At 42.6% G+C, this 23226-nt stretch overlaps 1 protein-coding gene across 1 annotated transcript; it reads right to left on the bottom strand.

Annotated features, from left to right (window-relative positions):
* Nucleotides 1-17557: 17557 nt before the first annotated feature.
* Nucleotides 17558-22829, bottom strand: Nefl (neurofilament light chain). The gene is made up of 4 exons (XM_021182290.3): nucleotides 21630-22829; nucleotides 20548-20672; nucleotides 19840-20159; nucleotides 17558-19339 (listed from the first exon to the last, which is right to left on the bottom strand). The coding sequence occupies exons 1-4, from the start codon at nucleotides 22674-22676 to the stop codon at nucleotides 19200-19202; spliced, it is 1632 nt and encodes a 543-aa protein (XP_021037949.1). The 5' UTR covers nucleotides 22677-22829; the 3' UTR covers nucleotides 17558-19199.
* Between the last annotated feature and the right edge of the window lie 397 nt (nucleotides 22830-23226).

Raw genomic sequence — 23226 nt, 5'->3', positions numbered from 1 at the left:
ATAACAAATAAGAGGTGCAGCCTACTGGGAGGAAGTTAGGTTATTAGGGACGTGGTTTTGAAGAAAATATTAGGACTCCAGCCCCTTCCTATCGTTTGTGTTTCCTGGTCTCTAAGAAGTGGACAGATTTGCTCCATCACACACTTGCTGTGTGATGCCACCAAAGTTCAAAATCATCAGGGCCAGCTCACTAGGAACAAAGACCTCTGAACCAAGGAGCCACAATAAACTTCTCCTCTTTTTAAGGTGGCTGGTTCTGATATTTGTTCAGTAATCAAAAACTAATGCAGATTCTCAGACCAAAACTTTGGAGTCATCCTGACTCCACACATTTTCCAACATCTGATCTTCCAGAAAATTCCTCCTTGTCTAGTTTGCTATGGCCACAACACCCTCTTTGTTCTTCTATCAACACACAGAGCACACTCATGAAGTGGAAATTTTTGGTTATGTCATGTGATGCAGACGCATGTGATGTTTGGAGAGAGTATAAGTAGGACCCAACAGTGACAAGGCGCTTGCCCAACTAGTGATGCTGCACTTCATTGGTCTCAAGTTTTCGAAGACTTTCACTTTGTTAAGAGAGGCACGGCAGAGAACTTCTCTTAGCTTTTTGGCTGGTTACTTCTGCTGACTCATGCTGACTTGATGGAGGCCTAACATTTTCTGCTGGTTTGTGTCGCCTTGCTGATTCATGTTTGATGACACTTTTGAACTGGACTGTTGGTATCCTGACACTACTGAACTGGACTGCTGGTACTCTGACAACGGTGATTGGAATCACCCCCAAAGAACTACTTTTAAATAGGTCCACATCCTTTTGTCCTATTTACCATATTTTCTCCCTGGCCTTTGGACTGTGGGCTAGACAGGGAGATTGAAGTGTTTGAGAACCCTTATTAAAGTAGGTTTTAAAAAATGTAAGCATATACACTCCTACCTCAGGCCTTTGGACTGGACTTTACCCATTAGACACATGATTTTCTACCAGGTTAGATACCTGGTCACTTGCTCAATATCTACCTTAATCTAGAAGCCAAGCATCACAAGCTTACCCAAACTCCATCCTATTTATAATACTTCATCTTTCATTATAGTCCATACCCCATGGTGCATAATTTACTTTTTCTATACAATTTTATGGAAACAGAAAATTTGTATTGTAACTACAATAGCCTAGAACCTTAACAATGTGGCTAGCCCATCATGGTTTCTCAGGCAGTCTCTAATGAACGAGTGAAAGAGCAAAACACCAATGGCATCTCCTTCCTGGACTCTTTCCCAGCAGAGTTAGAGTACAGTGATCCCCCAAGCCTGGACTAGAAAGAATAATGTCAAAAACTGCCCAATAAATGGGTTCTGGAGGCCTACATCCTGTTGTCCACCACACTTGCCTCCTTCACTTGAGCCCCCTGAGTGTAGACCTATGTTAATAATTCTGCAGAGCCTCAGCCAAGCTGTTGCTCAACCTGGGACCGATGGGAAGTCCAGAGAAATGAGTACTTTATGTTTCCTAACCTTTACCACTTCACAAGGTGGTGGTCTCCCAAGAAGCAATGACAAGGTATAGGTACAGAATAGAAACAAAGTCAGATGGGGAAGTGGACCTCTCTAGGAATGCTGATTTCCATGGGTTGGAGTATCTGTCCTGGGGACCCATATGCCTTCACAGCTCTGTCTGACTGGAGTCTGGGCAACAGACCACGATAAAGGGAAGAACCAAATGGACCTAACAGACAAGGGACTGCAGTGTCTACAAAAGCCCTTCATCAGTCTTTGGAAGCACACTCGCACTGTTCCCCATCTGCAGGGGTTTCCTGACTATGATTCCATGGAAGGCTGAACCTTTCCTTGCCTCCCTCCTGTTGTAAAAAGCAGTGACTCCTCGCTCCCTCTGCCTTCTTCACCTATCTTTATTCCCAGATGGTAACACCAAAACCCTCATTTCCTGTCCAGCCTGCCTCACACTCACTATGACCAGGGATTGGAGAAGACCCAGTTCAAATGCAGTCAAAAGTGTATCCCTATTCAATGCCCAAGCTATATAACAGACTAAAATGCCCATCCAAGAGGGACAGACCAGCCTCCCACCCCTACCCCAACCCTGACCACTGGTCTGGTACCCAGCTGCCCAGTTTCTCCTGCATCCACAAAAAGAGTTGCTCACAGTGCCCGAGTCCTCCCATTTCACATTAAAATCATATTCCAGTGGCTCGGGAGCTTCCAGCCTGGTGAGGAAGAGGCGTCACTCAAAAGACTCAGCTATCTCACGTTCCCAGCCTGAGCCTGGAATCTCAGAACTGCCTCATCCTTGAATAAATGACACTTTTGTCTTCTGAAGCACATTTCCAGAAGGATGCCCCCCTCCTCTTCCTGGTCAGGGGTACATGGGTACATGCCCTCCTTGGACTGGACTCAATCACATCCTTCAGGTTCAGTGACCTAATAATGGGGTGTTTCTGTGTCTTCTCTGTCCCCTTCAGCTCCACCCCAGTGAATGATTTAAGTTTTCTACTCAACCAGTCTTAGAATAGTTTATCCATGTGAGCGAAGAGGACTCTAAGCTAAAGAGCACAAAGTCCAACTGTCTTGTATTGGGCCTTAGGGCTGTCCAGGAGGTACTGGGACAGTACCCAGAAGGCCTTGTACAGTAAAGACCTCTATGCAGAGCTAGGGCTATACCCAGAAGGCATTGGGAGAGGTAAGGACTTCTGGGAGGATGTGGGGTAGTATCTCAGATGCTTCTAAGGAACCCATCTTGGTCCTGAATCCTATCAGCATTCTCAGAAGGATCTGTGGCCAGGAGGTTGGCATGGCACTTCAACAAAACCAAACACAGGGAAAGTCAGGGCTGAATTACATCATCTATTTAATTTTTCGACTCTTTCATCTTGGGTAGCTGTGTAGATTATTGTAGGCTGAGGAAATGTGCCTAAAATATTCTTTTCAGGTGATATTTGTGCTGAGTGCAATCCCAAATGGGATGGTGTTAGGAAGACAGCCTTGGTGCTCACAACCAAGGCCACTGCTGTGGATAACTATGGCAAGGTATGGAGAGGAGACAGGAACTCAGGATGGGAGCGCGCTTTCCTGCTCATGTTGCTGAATTATTGCCAAACAGGAACAGGGTGTTGCAATCTAAGAGTGGAGGAAGACCCTCGGTTTCGGGTTCCCTGAAAACCCAGTTGTCTGTCTCCATGTGTAACTGCAAAGAGAGAAAATATTACCTACCACAGTCACACACGCACACACACACCCTGCACTCCCCAATGACCTTCTGGAGGAAAAACACCCTGGTTAAAATTCACACACACACACACACACACACACACAGGTTTCCTTCCCTTTATCCCTGGAGAAACAGCTGCTGGCCCGAGGTGACTAAGTCAGCTTCTCCTAACTGGTGACCCTGTGACTCAGTCCTGAGCTAATAAAGTACCACACACACCCAGCTTTCTGGCTTTGAGGCTGAGGTGAGAATGATAATGGCAGTGTGTGCCCAGTGCTTAGAACCTGCTGGAAGATCTTCACTTTCCTGGGGAATTTTTAATTCAACCCTAGGGATGCAGTTCACATACTGAGGTCACATTCACTAGGGTGGGTATACACATACACACACAGACACATTTAATGTGGGGGCCAGTCAGTACAGGGCTGCGATTACTCTCCCCTCAAAAATGACCCCTGGTTACACATATCTGACACCAATTTTTCACCTTTAAACTGTGTGAACAACTTAAGACTTACAGATGAGATTCTGTCAACACTTAAAGTCTTGTGTGACTGGGAGTTTTTGTAGTGAGTTCTCTCCAGCTGTGCATGGATGTGGGTGCTTGGGTGTGGGTGCTTCTATAATAAAATGGTGACATATCTACAGGGAATAAATTATTAGAAACAAGTACGGAGTCATATCAGACATGAATAGGTCACTTCCTCATCCTCAGAACAAAGTCCTCATTGTGGGGTTCTGTCTCTGCCGGTGGAATCCTTCTCAGAAATGTCTGACTTCCAATGATCATATCAGGAATAGGCCTATGCCATATGAAATTATAGTGATGAGTTGTCTATATATTGAAAAGATGATATTTAGCTAAGACCAAAGAGATTTCTGACCATCAAAATACAGACATAAGTGGCTTGGCTTTGCCTCATCTACTGAGAATGAAGATCATTATCAGCAATCAGATTGACAACATTCCAGAAAACATTGACACAACTCTGAGGGGGTATACAGGTCCACAGAGGAACCCTCTGGAGGGACTTCATTCACATCAACGTAGCACCCAGTCTCCTTGGAAGGGACCAGAAATGGTGGGGAAATGGTGGAACACCATGGGCAGTTGTGTTCACAGAGTCAAAAGTCTCAGGGCTTCCATAATATGATGAGGTCTGTGTGAGCTCACTTCCCCATCAATGCCATTACTCAGAAGTATGGACCTCTGGATGAAATCCAAAATTTCTAGGGTAAAAAAATATGTCCACAGGGTCTGGATGAAGATATGTGCTGGTTGTTCTGTCTCTTAGGACAGAAGGATGACTTAATCCTTGACAGAAACAATCTCACACTTGTTTCAGATTCAGCGGCTCTGATTCAGCAAGCCACAGCAGTTAAGTACAAGGATATCATGAAGGTTTTGGACGGTTTTGGATGATATCTATGTATCTGAAAAGAGAACAAAGCAGCAGGCTGATGAGTAAGACCTCAGCTACGAGCTCCAGAAACACAATCCCGGTTTATCAGTACAATTTGGGATGCCTCTGGGGGACAATAAAGGGCTGTTATTGTGTGGTGGGGGTATCTTTAATAAATCCCAAAAATCCAAACTTATTTTAAAAAGATTTCCGCATAATAAAACATTGCTTATCTCCTTCGTAATCAACGTAGATTAATTTTATGTTTGTTTAGTAGAAGTTAGTGGTGCTCATGTAAACTCATGTTTAAAATCTAAGGCATTTTTCTTAAATCTAAAGATGTCAACTGGGATAAATCTGTGCACAGAACGAAATAATAAACAGTATCATGGTTTTTTTTGTTTTGGTTTGGTTTTTTTGGTTTTTTTTTTTTTTTTTTTTTTTTTTTTTTTTTTTTTTTTGGTTTTTCGAGACAGGGTTTCTCTGTGTAGCCCTGGCTGTCTTGGCACTCACTTTGTAGACCAGGCTGGCCTCGAACTCAGAAATCCACCTGCCTCTGCCTCCCGAGTGCTGGGATTAAAGGCATGCGCCACCACGCCCGGCTCAGTATCATGTTTCTATCATAGATTACTGTAAGTTCCTATATTGGCTGCTCACCTAATTATCTCCAATAATTAGAGTAATATTAATTTTATTTCAAGTAAATTATTGCAAGAACACAGAGGTCTTAGAGTATAATGCCAGCCTTTGTATGTGGGAAGCCACAAACACCATTACAAGATGGCGCTGGTTTCAGTAAGCTGACGCCCATGAATATGGGTAAACAACCAATGTGGGCATGTGCCATAGAGTTTTTTGCCAAGTCACTGCCTGGCCCGAGGCATATTAATGAGGTACTGGTAGCATAACCAATCAGGTATGGACACATCGCTCCTAGGCCTATATAAGCAGCGCCATTTCTGAGGCTCAGGGTCTTTCGCCTGTGCAGTCCATGCTCTCCCAATTAACGTGTTACAGAAGGATCCTGTTGTGGCGTCTTACTTGCTGGCGAGTGGGCTTCCACATTTGTAGAAGAGAAATGTAGATATACAGGGGGGAAGAGATGCCTGGGTAGGTAAAACACTGACTGTGGAAATGTGAGTACCAGAGTTTGTATCCTCATATCTCAAATCAATTACTAGGAGTGCTGATGCTCCTGTGATTCCAGCCTGCTGAGAAGACCTAGCCAGGATCCCCAGATCAAGCTGGATAATTGGATTAAGCCCATATCAGCCATCCCTGGGCTCTGTTGAGAGACCTTGCCTCAATGAATACAGTAGAGAATGATAGAGGAAGGCTCTACATGACAACTCCATGCTTCCAAACACACGCAGGTGAACATGCATCTGCACACACATGTGCACCCACCCACCCACACACACACATAAATATATATACATGCATGCACACAAACCACACGCATATACCTACAACAAATGACAAAACTAACTAACCTCCCACAAATATGGAGATCTTTATCAACAGTGGTTAAAATGAATGTAATACCTTTTTAATGATGTATTCATTTTATGACTATGAATGTTTTGCCTGTATGTATATATGTGTGTCTGTATTTATGTATGCATGCATGCATATGTGCCACATGCATACTTGGTGCCTGCAAATGCTTGTTAGATGCTTTGGAACTGGAGTTAAGGATGGTTGTTTACCACCATACGGATGCTGGGAACCAAATCCAGGTTCTCTGCAAAAGCAACAAGTGCTCTTAACCTCTGAGACATCTCCCCAATCCCATACTACCCTTTGAACACATAATTCAACTATCAGAAGACTTAAATAAATACTAGAAGATCACATATGTAGATATCCATTGAGTGGATACATTCATTGCCAAACTGTTTATAATTTTCGTAACATGTGGTGGAACTTAAACTGGAACACATAATCCAATAAGAATGAGGAACTGATGAGAATAGGATACGAATATCTAACATTAGAATTGTATCAGAACCTCCAGAATGGAGGTTCCTGACTATAAAACCTAATAATCATGTGCCCAATGTCCTGTGGTGGCAGCAGTGACCAGAAGAGTGGTAGTGGTGGTGATATTTGACATTGGAGGCTATGTCATAAGAGACATAGCATGTACTGCCTTGGTTTAGGGCAGCCTTGCATTGAGGAAGGCCAGCTACCATGTTGTAAGGATGCTCAACCAGCTAAGAGGGAGAAGCCTGGATCAAAAAGAAATTACCAGCCACAGCACTGAATCACCTTGAAACAGATCCTGCAGCCTTGGTCGGGGACGATACAAAACAGTAGCCAGTGAAGGCTTGGAATGATTTGTTATGCAGTGATGAGTGACTCAGACATACAGCATATGCTTTGATATAGGTTATGTTGTTATCAAACGAGAATACTGCTTGCTCCTTTCTATCTCCATGCATTCCTGCTGTCATTAAGAAGTGGCTTACAATCCCAGCCACCAACCCAGCACACATTTCCTAGGAACCCACCAGTTAAGCTTACCAGAGAAGCAAGTAGGCCAGTGAAGCAGATAGGCAAGCTTCAGAGTCTCACTGTTACTCCTCTCCTCCCAACCCAATCCCCCAGTCTCATACCCAGCTCTGTAGTGTGGCATCTCCTACACTCTTCCCCCTTTCCAAGAGGCTAAGCAGGTCCTCATGCAACATCCTGCCTTTCTCCCTCCTGTAGATCCTCCCACCTCTGCCTCCCAACCCATCCCCATTCCTAAGTGTCAGCTGTCAATATCTAGAAACACATTTTCCTGAGAACCCCCAATGGCCACACCTGGATAGATTCCAGAATTCACTACCAGGCAACACACAACCACCACACCCTCCTAAGAGCCACAGAGAGAAAGAGAAACCAAGGGGGAGACATGCCTACCATATAAAGACAAGATAAGATCAGCATCTAGAATCTTCCCAAACCTAGACATCAGTATGAAAACACACTAACAGCCAGGACAGTTCATCTTTACTAGGGCCTAGCAACCCTGCCACAGCAGGCTCTGGGAATTATAAAATAGCTGAAGCACAAGGAAAAGACTTTAAAACTGCCTTTATGAACATGATAGAAGTCCTTAAAGAGGAAATAAATAAATCCCTTAAAGAAATCTATGAAAACACAAACAAAGAGTGGAAGAAAATGAGTAAAACAGTTCAAGACCTGATGGCAGAAAATGAATCAATAAATAAAACCCAAACTGAGGGAAACGTGGAAGTTAAAAAAAAAATAGGAACTGAAAAAACAGGAACCTCCGAGGTAAGCCTCGCCAACAGACTAGAAGAGATGGAAGAGAGAATCTCACGCATTGAAGACATGGTAAAAGAAATGGATACCTCAACCAAAGAAAATTTTAAATCTAAAAATCCTTGGCTCTTGTTCAGACATCCTCAGAGACACTTCCTCCTGGAGGAAACTAGAACAAATACAGAGACCCACAGCCAGACATTATAGAGTGCTAGGGACCTTGGAACCCCAACCCTACCTGGGACTTCTTCATCAAATCCCTCCCCCTTAGAGCTCTGGAAATCCTTAGAAAAGAAGGCAAAGCAAGTGTTAGAGCCAGAAGGGATAGAAGACACCAAGAAAATAAGGTCCTGTAAATCACCATGAGCAAAGTTCATATGTGCTCACAGAGACGAAGGCAGCGTGCACTGGGTCTGCACAGCCCTACACCAGGTTCTCTGCATACTTATCATGGCTTCCAGTTTAGTATTTAGTATATTCCTGAGTGTGTGAACGAGTGGGACTATGAATGTCACGTCTTCTCTTGGGTTCTGTTCCTTCTGTTTGTCTTGTCCAACTCTGACGTGCTGGGTTTTGTTTGATCTTATTATAATTTATTTTGTTGTGTTGTATTATGATTTCTTAGAGGCTTGTTCTTTTCAAATGGGAGCCATAAAAGGAGTAAATAAGGATGGGAGAGGCAGTAGGGAGAAAGTAGGAGGAGCAACAAGACAGGAAACCGTAATCAGGACATTATGTGAGAAAAGAATCTATTTTCAAAAGGGAAGGGGGAATTTGAGAGAAAAAAATGCCTGAAATAGCTTTCAATATGTAGTAAAGAGCAAAACCCACTTAAATATGCAAATATAAAGATTTAGTTCTTAAAAATAACCAGGCACAAAACATCTAAGGAATCTAGGACACTATGAAAAGACAAAATCTAGGGACAATAAGAACAAAGGAAGGAAAAGAAACCCAGGTCAAAGACACAGAAAATATTTTCAACAAAATAATAAAAGGAAAATTTCCTGACCTAAAGGTGGTGCCTATCAAGGTCTATGAAACACACAGAGCACCAGTAGTCCAGACCAGAAAGGAAATTTCCCTTGATACTTAATAATGAAAACACAAAATGTACAGGTCAAACAAAGAATATTAAAAACTGCAAGGAAAAAAAGACCAAGTGGCATATAAGGTCTTACTATTAAAATTGCACCCAATGTCTCACTGGGGACTCTAAAAGCCAGAAGGGACGGGACACATCTACTACAGACTCAAAGAAACCAGATTACTGTTCCTAGAAAAACCTTCAATTGCCACAGATAAAGAAAATAAGACATTCCATAACCAAACCAAATTTAAGCAATATCTACCTACAAATCCAGCCCTGCAGAACGTATTAGAAGGAAAACTCCAACTTAAAAAGAATAACAAATCCAAGAAAACACAGGAATAAATAATCCCAGACCAGCAAATCAGAAGAGAGGAAACATACACACACATAACCCTACAACAAAATATAAGGAATCAACAAACATTGCTGATTGATAACTCTACATCATTGGTCTCAATTTCCCAGTAAAAAGGCACAGACTAACAGAAGGCAAAAAAGAGCCCATCCTTCTACTGCATTCAAGAAATATACCTTAACATCAAGGAGAGACCATCATGGTAAAAGAATGGAAAAAGATATTCCAAGCAAACTGACCTAAAAGCAAGCCATTTTAATATCTAACAAGTATAACTTGAAACCAAAACTAAAGAAAAGAAATGGAAGGACATATACATATTTATCAAAGAAAAATCCCACCAAGAGGGCACTGCAATTGTTAACATCTACACATCAAATCAAAGGACACTCAAGTTCATAAAATAAACACTGCTACACTTGAAGTCACATACGGAACCTCACACTGATAGTGAGAGACTTCAATACCCAGCTCCTGCCAATAGACAGGTCATCCAGAGAAAAGCTAAGTAGAAAAAAAATCTAGAGTTTATAGATGTTATAAACCAAATGGACCTGATGAATATTTACAGAACATTTCACCAAACACAAAAAGAATATACTTCCTTCTCTGTCCTCATGGAACTTTCTGTAAAATCCACCACAAAGCAAGTCTCCACGGGTACTAAGGAATTTTGAAATAACACACTGCACCCTATCAGATGACCACAGATTAAGGCTGGATGTCAACAACACCTGAAAAAAAGATAGAAACAGAAAGCTTGCAAACTCATGGAAACAGAACAACAGCCAGGAGGAGACTGGAATTCCACAAGGGGCAGCAAAAGAGACCTCAAAGCCCAGCCTCACAATGACACTCTTCCTCCAAGAAGGCCATACCTACTCCAAAAAGACCACACCTCCTAATGGTGCCATTCCCTGTGGACCAAGCATTCAAACGCCTGAATCTATGGAGGTCAAACCTATTCAAATCACCACAAAAATATTGGAACATGAAAAGTTCTCCCATGCTATTGGATCAGTAGGATTAATATAGTTTTTTAAAATGGCCTTCCTACTAAAGGCAATCTACATATTCAATGCAATCCCTATCAAAACTTCAGCACAATTCTTCAGATTTCCAAAGGACAATTTTCAGCTTCATGTAGAAAAAAACAAACAAACAAACAAAAAAGCAGGATATCTAAAACTACCCAGAATAACAAAAATCCTGCTGGAGGTATTAGCATCCCCACTCTCAAATTGTCGTACAGAGCTATAATCATAAAAAAAAAAAAACCAGCATGGTATTTGCACAAAACTAGATATGTTGATCAAGGGAATCAAACTGAAGACACAGAAATGATTGTACATACCTATGAATGCCTGATTTTTTTATTTAAAAAAAAAGAGCCAGAAACACACACTAGAAAAAAGAAAGCATCTTCAACAAATGGTGCTGGTCAAACTGGATGGCTGGGCATGGAAGAGTAAAAATAAATTCATACTTACCTGTCCTGCACAAGACTCAGCCATAAGTGGATTAAAGACCTTGACAGGCCAGAGCCCTGAGCAAACCTTGGGTATAAACTTGGCAGCCAGGCCCACAACACCCAGATGAAGCTCCCAGCTGCTCTGACACACCCAGGATCATAGGATCAGCGGTGAGAAGGACACAACATCTGTCCCAACACCACCTGGAGTAACTGGGACCAGTGGGATCCAGGGATGTAGGAACCCCACCTGACCAGTGGCACAAGTTCCTTCTGGTCTAGACTGGAGCCCTGAACAGACCTTGAGCACGAACTCTGCAGCCAGTCCCACAACACCCAGAGGACGCTCCACTTCCAGGCACTCTAACACGCCCAGAATCATAGGATCACAGGATCACAGGATCACAGGATCACAGGATCACAGGAGCTTGGTCATACGAGGATCTCAGGATCCAAGAGGCAGCTTTACCACCAGGAGCAATGACACACCCAGGATCTCAGGATCACAGGATCACAGAATCACAAGATCACAGAGGCAGCTGAGCTCTGAGGAATTCTGACACAACCAGGATCACAGAAAGGACAGGCTCTAGTCAGATATAGGGCAGGTAGCACTAGAGATAACCAGATGGTGGGAGGCAAGCATAAGAATATAAGCAACAGAAACCAAGGTTACTTGGCATCAGAACCCAATCCTCCCAACACAGGAAGTCCTGGATACACCATCACATGGGAAAAGCAAGATTCAGATCTAAAATCACTTCTCATGATGATAATAGAGGATTTTAAGAAGGACATAAATAACTCCCTTAAGGAAATACAGGAGAACACAGGTAAACAGCTAGAAGCCCTTAAAGAGGAAACACAAAAATCCCTTAAAGAATTACAGGAAAACACAATCAAACAGGGGAAGGAAATGAACAAAATCATCCAAGATCTAAAAATGAAAATAGAAACAATAAAGAAATCACAAAGGGAGACAAAGTTGTAGTTAGAAAACCTAGGAAAGAGATCAGAAGTCATAGATGCAAGCATCACCAACAGAATACAAGAGATAGAAGAGAGAATCTCAGATGCAGAAGATACCATAGAAAACATTGAAAGAACAATCAAAGAAAATGCAAAAGGGAAAAAGTTCCTAACCCAAAGCATCCAAGAAATTCAGGACACGATGAGAAGACCAAACCTAAGGATAGTAGGTATAGAAGAGAGTGACGATTCCCAACTTAAAGAGCCAGTAAATATCTTTAACAAAATTATAGAAGAAAACTTCCCTAACCTAAAGAGATGCCCATGAACATACAAGAAGCCTACAGAACTCCAAGTAGTTTGGACCAGAAAAGAAATTCTTCCTATCACATAATAATCAACACACCAAATCTAGTAAACGAAGAAAGAATATTAAAAGCAGTAAGGAAAAAAGGTCATGTAACATATAAAGGCAGACCTATCAGAATTACACCAGACTTCTCACCAGAGACTATGAAAGCTAGAAGATCCTGAGCAGATATCATACAGACCCTAAGAGAACACAGATGCCAGTCCCGACTACCACACCCAGCAAAACTCTCAATTACCATAGATGGAGAAGCCAAGGTATTCCATGACAAAACCAAATTTACACAATGTCTTTCCATAAATCCAGCCCTACAAAGGATGATAGATGGAAAACATCAACACAAGGAAGGGAAGTATACCTTAGAAAAAGCAAGAAAGTAATCTTTCAACAAACCCAAAAGAAAATAGCCACACATAATTCCACCTCTAACAACAAAAATAACAGAAAATAACAATTACTTTTCCTTAACATCTCTTAACATCAATGGACTCAACTCCCCAATAAAAATACATAGACTAACAGACTGGATACGTAAACAGGACCCAGCATTTTGTTGTATACAGGAAATGCACCTCAGTGACAAAGACAGACACTACCTCAGAGGAAAAGGTTGGAAAACAATTTTCCAAGCAAATGGTCCCAAGAAACAAGCTAGAGTATCCATTCTAATATCGAACAAAATCGACATTCAACTAAAATAACACACACAACTATGATTTACATGAGAAGAAACTTTGATTTAGCAAGAGATGTATGGTTATAACACATAAGTATGTTTAAGAAGAAGCCAAGAAGGATGGGATCCACATGAACACAGTACCAGTAACATAGGCAACCTGAAGAAATGAAAACAGAAGCAAATACTCCATACTATTCACCTCAATATGTCAAATGACCCCTCCACAAAATGGTGTTCAAGTGGAAAAGACGTGATATCAATCTGCATTTAGGTGCAGTAGATTCTAGTCAAAACATTCCAGGTCTCAAGTAATTTTGGAAACCTTAGTATATAATGTCCTTCAAGATTTTTGCAGTTCTGGGATGGAATGAGGGCAGCCTTCAAGTTACCCATGCTTTCCTAACTAATTTGGAATATCTACGATATGTACCCTGGAATTGACTGAAGTAAACACATTGGAGCTTCTTTGTAAGATGCTGAAAATCTATAGAAGAAAACCAAATAGCAACATCATATAACAATTTATAGTTCCAATTACACCAGATTTTCAAAGCACTCATAAAGATTGCATTTGTTTCTCCTCCAATTCCTTTACCCTTTCTAAGACAATCTTATACAACCAATACCCATTCTATGGTTGAATACATTAAGACTCAAGGAATTGGCCGGGCGGTGGTGGTGCACACCTTTAATCCCAGCACTTGGGAGGCAGAGGCAGGCCGATTTCTGAGTTCAAGGCCATCCTGGTCTACAAAGTGAGTTCCAGGACAGCCAAGGCTACAGAGAAACCCTGTCTCAAAAAAAAAAAAACCAAAAAACAAACAAACAAGAAAACAAGACTCAAGGAATTTAAGAGTGAGTTCTGAGGTTCCTAACCGTAAAAGAAGAGGACAAATGGGTACAATGGAGGATTGAAAGTATGACTGACTTAAAAATCAATGATACAACAGAAACAGATGTATAAAAGTTAGGGTCTTAGACAGATGCAGTTAGCACTTAAAATGAGCAGATCTCATAGAAACAAACACTTATCTAGGACTAATTCGCTATTCTGGGCCTTTTGTTGTTCAATATCAATTTGAGGATTTTTTTATTTATGTAAAGAATGAGATGAGGATGTTGATTGTGATTTCATTGAATCAGTAAGCTGTTTTGGTAGGAAGGTCTTTTTCACAATGTTAATTCTACCAAGCTATACACTTGAGAGGTCTTCAAATTCTAGTATGTTTCTTAATCTCTTCACACATTTAAAGTTTTCCTTTACTCAAGAAGAATGAAGACCAAAGTATGGACACTTTGCCCCTTCTTAGAATTGGGAACAAAACACCCATGGAAGGAGTTACAGAGACAAAGTTTGGAGCTGAGACGAAAGGATAGACCATCTAGAAACTGCATATCTGGGGATCCATCCTATAATCAGCTTCCAAACGCTGACACCATTGCATACACTAGCAAGATTTTGCTGAAAGGACCCAGATATAGCTGTATCTTGTGAGGCTATGCTGGGGCCTAGCAAACACAGAAGTGGATGCTCACAGTCACCCATTGAATGGATCACAGGGCCCCCAATGGAGGAGCTAGAGAAAATAACCAAGGAGCTAAAGGGATCTGCAACCCTATAGGTGGAACAACAATATGAACTAACCAGTACCCCCTGGAGCTCCTGTCTCTAGCTGCATATGTATCAGAAAATGGCCTAGTCAGCCATCAGTGGAAAGAGAGGCCCATTGGTCATGCAAATTTTATATGCCTCAGTACAGGGGAACACCAGGGCCAAGAAGTGGGAGTGGGTGGGTGGGGGAGTGGGTGGGGGAGCATGTGGGGGACTTTTAGGATAGCATTGGAAATGTAAATGAAATAAATACCTAATTAAAAAGAAATAAAGTTTTCCTTGTAGATTTTTTAACTCATTTGTTATGTATATTCTAAGTATTTTATTTTATTTGAGAAACTGGAAAGAGGAGCGTGTCCATGATCTCTCTCTCAGCATGCTTGTTACTCATGTGTATTAAGACTGGTAAATTTTGTAAGTCAACTATGTATCATAACTCTCTGCTGAAATTAATGATATTTTCTACAATTTTTCTAGTCAAATTTTGGGAACATTGAGTATAAGGTAATACAATCTTCAATTGAAACTAATCTGACTTAATATTTTCCCATTTGTATCCATTCTCTTGCCTTATTGCTCCAGCTATTGCTTCAATCACATTATGGATGAGGAGTAGGGAGAGTGTGCAGTCCTCTCCCACTCCTTATTTCAGTGGGGCTTGTTAATGTATTTATTCATTTAGGATGATATTGGCCATGCGTTTGTCATACATAACTTTATTATGTTGGAATATGTTTCCTACAGTCCTACTTATTCTAGGGATTTTATTAAGAAGACATGTTGAATCTTATCAAAGACTTTTTCTTTTTTTTTTTCCTTTTTTTGCTTCTATTGAGACAATCATATGATTCTTGTATTTTTTGACCATGTATTTGGTTTATTACATTTATTTCTTATGCATGTTAAAAAATAAAACAATGATCATTATAAAAAGAAACAGAGAAATCTATGAAATTATATATGTATATATGACCTTGACACAAAACCAGATACACTGAGCCTGACAGGAGAGAAAAGGGGAATAGCCTTGGACTCACTGCTACAGACACCTTTCTGAACAGAACACCGTTAGTTCAGATACTAAGATCAGCAATTAAACAATGAACATTGTGAAAATGAGAAGCTTCTCTACAGCAGAGGACAAAGCAGCAGCCTACAGAATGGGAAAGGTCTTTGCCAATCACACATCCGATAGAGGGCTAATATCTAAATTAAATTAAGAACTCGAAAACTAGACATCAAAAAACAAGTAACTCAAATACAAGATGGGTGCAGACCTGAACAGAATTCTCAAACCAGGAAACTCAGATGGCTGGAAAACACATAAAGAGATTGCAACGTCCTTAGTCAACAACAACAACAACAACAAACTGGCAATCGAAACTACTTTGAGATCTCATCTTACACCTGTCAAAATGGGTAAGATCAATAAAACAAATGACTGCTCAAGCTGGTGAGGATATGAAATAAAGGGGGTGGAAACATTCTTCTACTGCAGGTGGGAGTGAAGATTTGCACAGCCACTATGGAAATCAGGGTGGCAGTTCCTCTGAAAGATGGGAATCAATCTAACTCAAAATCCAGCTATAACACTCTTGGGTGTGTTCCCAAAGGATGCTTAATCACAGAGACACTTGCTCAATCATTTTCATTGATGGCTATTAATCATAATAACCAGAAGTTGGAAAGTACCAGGTAAAGAAAATGTATGTATTTATACAATTAAATATTACTGACATTTAAAAATAAAATCATGAAACTCCCAAGTAAATGAATGGGACTAGAACTGTCACCCTGGGTGTGTTACCTATAATAGTCAGGGTTCTCTAGAGTAACAGAACTTATAGAATAAACTAAATAAGAAACATGTATAAAATATGTTAATAAAACTTCATGCAATGAATGTACAGTAATTAAAAGGTTTTTTTCAAAGTAGTAAACAGAATTGAAGAGATGACCTAGAGATTAAGAGCATTTACTGCTCTTGTAGAGAGGAGTCAAGTTAAATTCCCAGCACCCACCCACATGGATGCACAACCATCTCTAACTCTAGTTCTAGGGGATCAGATGCCCTATTCTGGCCTGTAGGGGATCCAGATATGAAGGGGGCACGCACATATATGCAGGCAAAACACTCATGTGTGCAAAGTAAAATAGATGAATCTTCAAAAACAAAAAACAAAGTGACCAGCAAAGCTCAGATTCTCGTCTGCCTGAAGATCATGGTGTCAGGGTTGGACAGAAAATCATCCAGTGATCACAAAACTGATAACAAAGTCAAGTGTGAGATGTCTGCAAACTGTTTATGAGCACATTTAACAGAGACATTTGACCAACTGAAGAAGTCAGAAAGGCTTCCTAAGACAAGGTCACATGGGGGCTGGAAAGATGGCTCAGTGGGTAAGAGCAGTGACTGCTCTTCTGAAGGTCCTGAGTTCAAATCCCAGCAACCACATGGTGGCTCACAACCATCTGTAATGAGATCTGACTCCCTGTTCTGGTGCGTCTTAAGATAGCAACCGTGTACTTACATATAATAATAAATAAATCTAAAAAAAAAAAGACTAATTAGCCTATTACTGAATTGTGAACGTAAGTTGTCAGGCAGTGTTGAGGATGGGATCAAAAGATCAAGGAGGTTAGAGTACCTAAAGTGAGGGGCAGAGAAATTAATACAGAGTGGGTACAGAGAAATGGATAAGGATGAGATCTCGTCAGTTGTGTGACAAAGCATTTCCTGGAGACATGCAACGCTCATGTCTACTCACCCCAGATAGGGATCCTACAACAGATCAATGGATTGGGAAGGAGAAAACAACAAGGATAGAATGCCATGAAGGAGTGAGTGTATAGTTTGTACTTCTTCAAGATAATCTTGGATAGTCTTACTTTCCCATTGGAAATCAAATATGGATTAAAAGTTATTCCTCTTAATTATATCATGGGCTGGGTGACTGAGGAGGAGGGCCACTGAGGTTGAAAAATGAGAGCCACAGCCTGTGCTTGTGCGGAGTAAGAGGGAATAAAGACTGGCCAATGACTCAAGTTAGACGAGTGATTTAAAAAAAAAAAAAAAGACTGCACACCCATTGAATTTAGATTTTTTTTCAATATTTTATTATGGCACACAGGATTGAATATGGAACTGTGTTCTTCAATCAAGTATTTTATAAACCAACCAGATGTTTGCATCCGCTCATGGCTGACATGTGTGAAAAGCTTGCAGACAAGTAGCTTCCCATCTACAAAGGAATGCCAAGAGCCTTCATAGTTCAAACTCACATCATGATAAAGAAATGCTTTGCCTATTTGTGTAGTAACATATTCAAGTAGAGGTAAGTGAAGCGAAGAGACTTCAACTGCAGACCACTTCAGTTTTAGGTAAAATTTCTAAGTCTAAAAATCAGGTAGTGAAGAAATCAACAAACCAAGCAGTTCCTAAGAACATCAGAGCCGCAGAAGTACACCAGAGCTGTAGATAGGCAAAGACGTCATCTATATTCCACACCAAACACAAGTAGTGCAAGCTTTGTCGTAGCTTTACCATGGATATGGATGGATGGGGGAAAGATGATGTAGTGTCCAACCAGGCTTTGAAATCCAAATAGTTACCAATTAAGACATGCAGAGCAATACCAATGCAGCACGCAAATTTATTCTCTCCCCCAAGAAGTGACAGTAATGTAATCCCATTATCTGCTTGTGTGGTCTTTAAAGGGTTTTTAAATGTATAGCATCAAAGGCAATTATGTGAGGCAGTAGAATTAAGCAGACAACACACCATTCATGAGCTCAGGATTCCAGGCAACATGTTTGCAGTGGCAGATAACCTCGGATAATCTTCCTCCTCTCCACACCCCATGACATTCCTCTTAATTGTATCATGGGTTCAGGTTTCAATTTATGCCATGATATTCAAGGATATATTAAAAATGTAACCACAGTGATAACTGTGTGGGACTCATAGTCCATCCAGGTTGCACTACTATATAATAGTCCGTCATAATTTCAAAACCATCTTTTAGGAAGCCATCCCTCGGGATAGCATTGTGTGTTCTGCATGCTGAATGACACTCTTATTTATGAATGGTCTCATTCATATTTATTATCAGTAAAGTTTGGGATATTTTCTAGTCTTGACCTGTTTGTCTATCCCTCAGAATGTCCAATTATCTATTGCACTCACTACAACTTTTACTTTATAAAAAACTGGAGGTCAGTTGTCCACTTATCTATGGTTTATGTTGGTGCCTTATTTAAGGTACTTTAATTAAGGAAAAACCACAGCAAAATATATGTCATTCAGTGTAACTTTATTTACTATTTATTGCACATAACTCGAGGTCTTTAATTTCTAACCACTGAAGATTCAAATGACTATTTTTTTTCCCATGAGGTTGCACATGAACATTAGTGAATTCATTCATTCGTGTTGTGTGTGTGGGTTTTTTTTATTATTATTATTGTAAACATCTGTGTGATTCACATTGCCATAGATCCTGAACTCATAAGCATGGACCATGCACAGGCTGGCAGCAAGCCAGAAAGCCACTCTGCAAGCAAACAGATACTCTGCATAAGGAGGGAATTCATAGCACAACATTGAATGTCCAACCTAAGTCATCTCAGAATTATACATGTATTGACTTCTTAATTTGTATAGGATCTGGAACTCAACTGGTTGGTTGGTGATGAGGTTGACCTGATTGGGGAGATTTTTTTCCTGGAGTAGTTGGGAATAGGGCTCAATCTTTCTTCTTGGCCACCTGCTCCTCTCCAGCACTCTCCTCTTTCTTCTCTTCCTCTTCGGATTCTTTGGTGTCTTCCTCCTCACCCTCACCACCTTCTTCTTCTTCTTTTGTGTCTTCAGACTCATCCTTGGCAGCTTGAACATAAAAAGAAAATACAAACTCCAGGTTAGGTCTAGGCAAAACATTTCTACTGAGGCTTTGTGGGCTACTAAACACTATTGTCAGACCTGTGACTAAAACCTTCCTGGCCCCACGCTCCTAAAGGATATGTAACAGGAGGTTGCTTTCAGGTACTGGAAGCTCCTCTCCTCTCCAAGACCTGCCCTCAGTATTTTCATATGTCTGGCACTGATGTTCTTTAGGGCACAATCAACTCTTTGTCTTTTGGCCAACATCAAATGTTCCTTTGGGTACCAAACCACTGTGTTAAATGAGTGTATACGAACGTTTTACAATTTACCATCTGTGCTTACTAAATGTGTGTGTTCATTATATGTGTATTGTTTATGACTGCAAAACTCACATAGAATTTAGATAAGCAAGGCCTGCATAGGTCATGGATCTCCCAATAAAAATCCACAGCCAATTTGCAATAGAGATTCTGAAAGGGTTTTTTCTTTTATGCTTTTCATACCTTCTTCCTCCTCAGCGCCTTCCTCTTCCTCTCCCTCCTCTTTCTCCTTCTCCTCCTCTTCTGCTTCTCCTTCAGAGGGGGGCTCATCCTTGGCCTCCTCAGCTTTCGTAGCCTCGATGGTCTCCTCGACCTCTGTCTGCTCTTCCTGGACGTGACTGGTATAGTAGGCTGGGAAGGAGCGAGCAGACATCAAGTAGGAGCTGCTCTGCAAGCCACTATAAGCAGAACGGCCAAAGACCTGCGAGCTCTGAGAGTAGCCGCTGGTTATGCTACCCACGCTGGTAAAACTGAGCCTGGTCTCTTCGCCTTCCAAGAGTTTTCTGGTGGAGAGGGAATGAAGAGTACAGTCAGAGCAAGGCTGGATGTGTTCACTGCTCTAAGCCCACATTCATCACTTTCCTCTACAACCAACCTCAAAGGCAAATACAAGAACAAACAGGGTTAGGCATAATCAAAATTTAACAAGGAGTTCACGAGAGACCCCACCCAAAAAGACCTTCTATGCATCCCTATTAGGTTTAAAATATGAATGCTAAGAACAGGGCTTATGTTACTTCAGGGTTAATTCCCTACACATTTGTACCCTCTTGGAGGAAGATCAAAGTAGGACTATTCTAGAGCATGTGGGACTCACTATAACTGCACTGACTGGGTCATCTGCTCTGTCCTGAGCCGCCATGCCCACTGCCAGCACCACCCTGATGTTACCTGTAAGCTGCAATCTCGATGTCCAAGGCCATCTTGACATTGAGGAGGTCCTGGTACTCCTTCAGGTACCTGGCCATCTCGCTCTTCGTGCTTCTCAGCTCATTCTCCAGTTTGTTGATTGTGTCCTGTAGGAAGATTGTTTTAAAAAATTCAAAACACAAATCTCTACGGCATTTGTTTTACTGTAATATCCATGATAAGTTTCTGGTCTTAGTTAACTCCAAAGTGTACACCTTCAAGAAATCTCCCTTAAAATAATGGAGTGGGGTGGGGCATAGGGGGAGAGGTTGGCCTAAAATGCCCAGTCTAGTGAAGCAAGAGAAGAAGAGGAGGAAGAGGAGAGGAGTAGACTGATGTGAACAATTTTGAAAATTGTTCTCAATTGATTATGGTAAGCTGTCTTTTAAAACTACCAAATTGATGATGATGATGATGATGATTAACCACCCTTGTCACACTTCTTTAGCCAGGTCTCATTTGGGAAGGGGAATATATATATATTGTGTGTGTCTAAATAAATATATAAATAAATAAATAAAAATAAAATTATATATATTTGTGTAGCTGTTTGTCTAAAATGCTTCCCCCCTCAAAGATGAAGAACTTTTTTAAAAATGGATTGCAGTGATTAATTGCTAAAATATTGTGATTGTATTCTTGTGTCCTTGTTAAAAACAAAACTATCCCAAGGCTGGGTGCCCCAAAACTAGTGAGAGCTAGCAAACATATTTATTAACCTGGAGATCCAGGAAGTACTGAGGGTAACTTGGGAGTTAATGGGTTGTAAGTAAAGAGAAGGCATTACTTGGCAACGCCCAACTCCGACTCCCTCCGCCCCTCCCTCCCAACTCACCGCTAACAACCCTGATTCAACCAGAACAAGCAATCCCCAGGCATCAGTCGCGCCCCGCCCCCTCCAAATGCCCCATCCTTTCCACAACCTCTCGGAAGCCAAGCCATAGCTGCTCTGTGCTCTAGGACCCCCTAGCGTTCACTCTCTGGGTACACCCTGACCTCCCCCCCCCCCACCCCGCCCCAACCGTGGACCTCCCCACCCCCACTGAGCTTAAACCGTACCATACCTGCATGGCGCTAATGTCTGCATTCTGCTTGTCCTCCAGCTCCTGCAGCTGCTTCTCCAGAGCTTCGTTCATACCCCGGCAGGCTTCGATCTCCAGGGTCTTAGCCTTGAGCAGGCGGCGGCTTTCCGACACCTCGTCCTTGGCAGCGCGCACAGCGTCGGTGTTCTTGGCGGCGCTCTCGGTTAGCACGGTGAAGCGGCTCTTGAACCACTCTTCGGCGTTCTGCATGTTCTTGGCGGCCAGCTTCTCGTACTGAGCGCGGATGTCCTTGAGAGCGGCGGAGAGGTCGGGCTTGGAGGACACGTCCATCTCCACGGAGATCTGAGCATACTGGATCTGAGCCTGCAGCTCGGCGATCTCTTCCTCGTGCACCTTCTTCAGGAAAGCTATCTCGTCCATCAGGCTGTCGATGCGCTTCTCCAGCTCGGCGCGGGCGAGCGCGGCCTCATCCGCACCTTTGCGCGCTTCCATCAGCCGGCCCTCGGCGTCCTCGCGGCTCAGCACTTCTTCCTCATAGCGAGCCTGCAGGTTGCGCAGAGTCTCCTCCAGCCCCTCGCGCTCGCCCTGCAGCGCCTGCTTCTCGTTAGTGGCGTCTTCCGCTGCCAGCCGCAGATCGCGGATCTCCTGCTCGTACAGGGCGCGGAAGCGGGAAGGCTCAGAGTGTTTCTGGCGCAGCACCAACAGCTCGGCTTCCAGGACCTTGTTCTGCTGCTCCAGCTCGTGCACGCGCTCGATGAAGCTGGCGAAGCGATCGTTGAGGTCCTGCAGCTGTGCCTTCTCCTGTGTGCGGATAGACTTGAGGTCGTTGCTGATGGCGGCTACCTGGCTCAGATCGAGATTCTCCAGGCTGGGCATCAAAGAGCCGGAGCTGGATGAGTAGCTGCGGCGCACGGACAGCGAGGAGGAGACCGGCGCGGAGTAGCTGGAGTACGCGGAGCGCGCTGTGCTGTAACCGCTGCGCACGCTGGAGATGTGCACCCGGGGCGTCTCCACATAGCGCCGCTTGTAGGAGGTCGAAAAGTACGGATCGTAGCCGAACGAACTCATGGTGGCGGCCGGTGCGCCCCTCAGGCCCGGGGCGGAGATGGGGGACCTAGAAAGAAGAACAGGGGAGAAGAGGGAAAGGGGAGGATGGATGGCTGTGTGCGGCTCGGCGCGGTCCTGCCACCTCTATTTATACTCCGGGACTCTGACGCAGAATGTGATCGATCGCCGTGCGCAGGCCAGTGGGGGCAGCGCGCTGCAGCAGCCAAGGGGAGGATTCTGCGCAAAAGCAAAGGCGGGGGCGAGCGACAGGAGGCTAGCGAGCTGCGGCTCCAGCCTGGCCGCTTTTCTATGAGGACCCCTACTTTCTCTGAGACCCCCATAACTTCCCTGCTTATTCTTTTCCTTTCCTACTCCCCTGTCCCATCCTGCCTCTTAATACCTAAAGCCCACATCACTAGGACTCTTAAATTTTCCAAATAAAAAGGTTCGCGATCCCTACTGACACATCAACTTTTAACATCCAATGTCACAAAGACACCTTCACCCCACCCCACCCCCAGCTTTCCCTTTTTGCCTCAGGGACCCTCTCAAGCACCCTGATTCGTGTTTA

Source organism: Mus caroli, unplaced genomic scaffold, assembly GCF_978045245.1.
Source record: "Mus caroli unplaced genomic scaffold, Mus_caroli_1 scaffold_12, whole genome shotgun sequence".
NCBI classification, from domain to species: Eukaryota; Metazoa; Chordata; class Mammalia; order Rodentia; family Muridae; genus Mus; species Mus caroli.
This window is presented reverse-complemented; position numbering and strand designations above follow the sequence as displayed.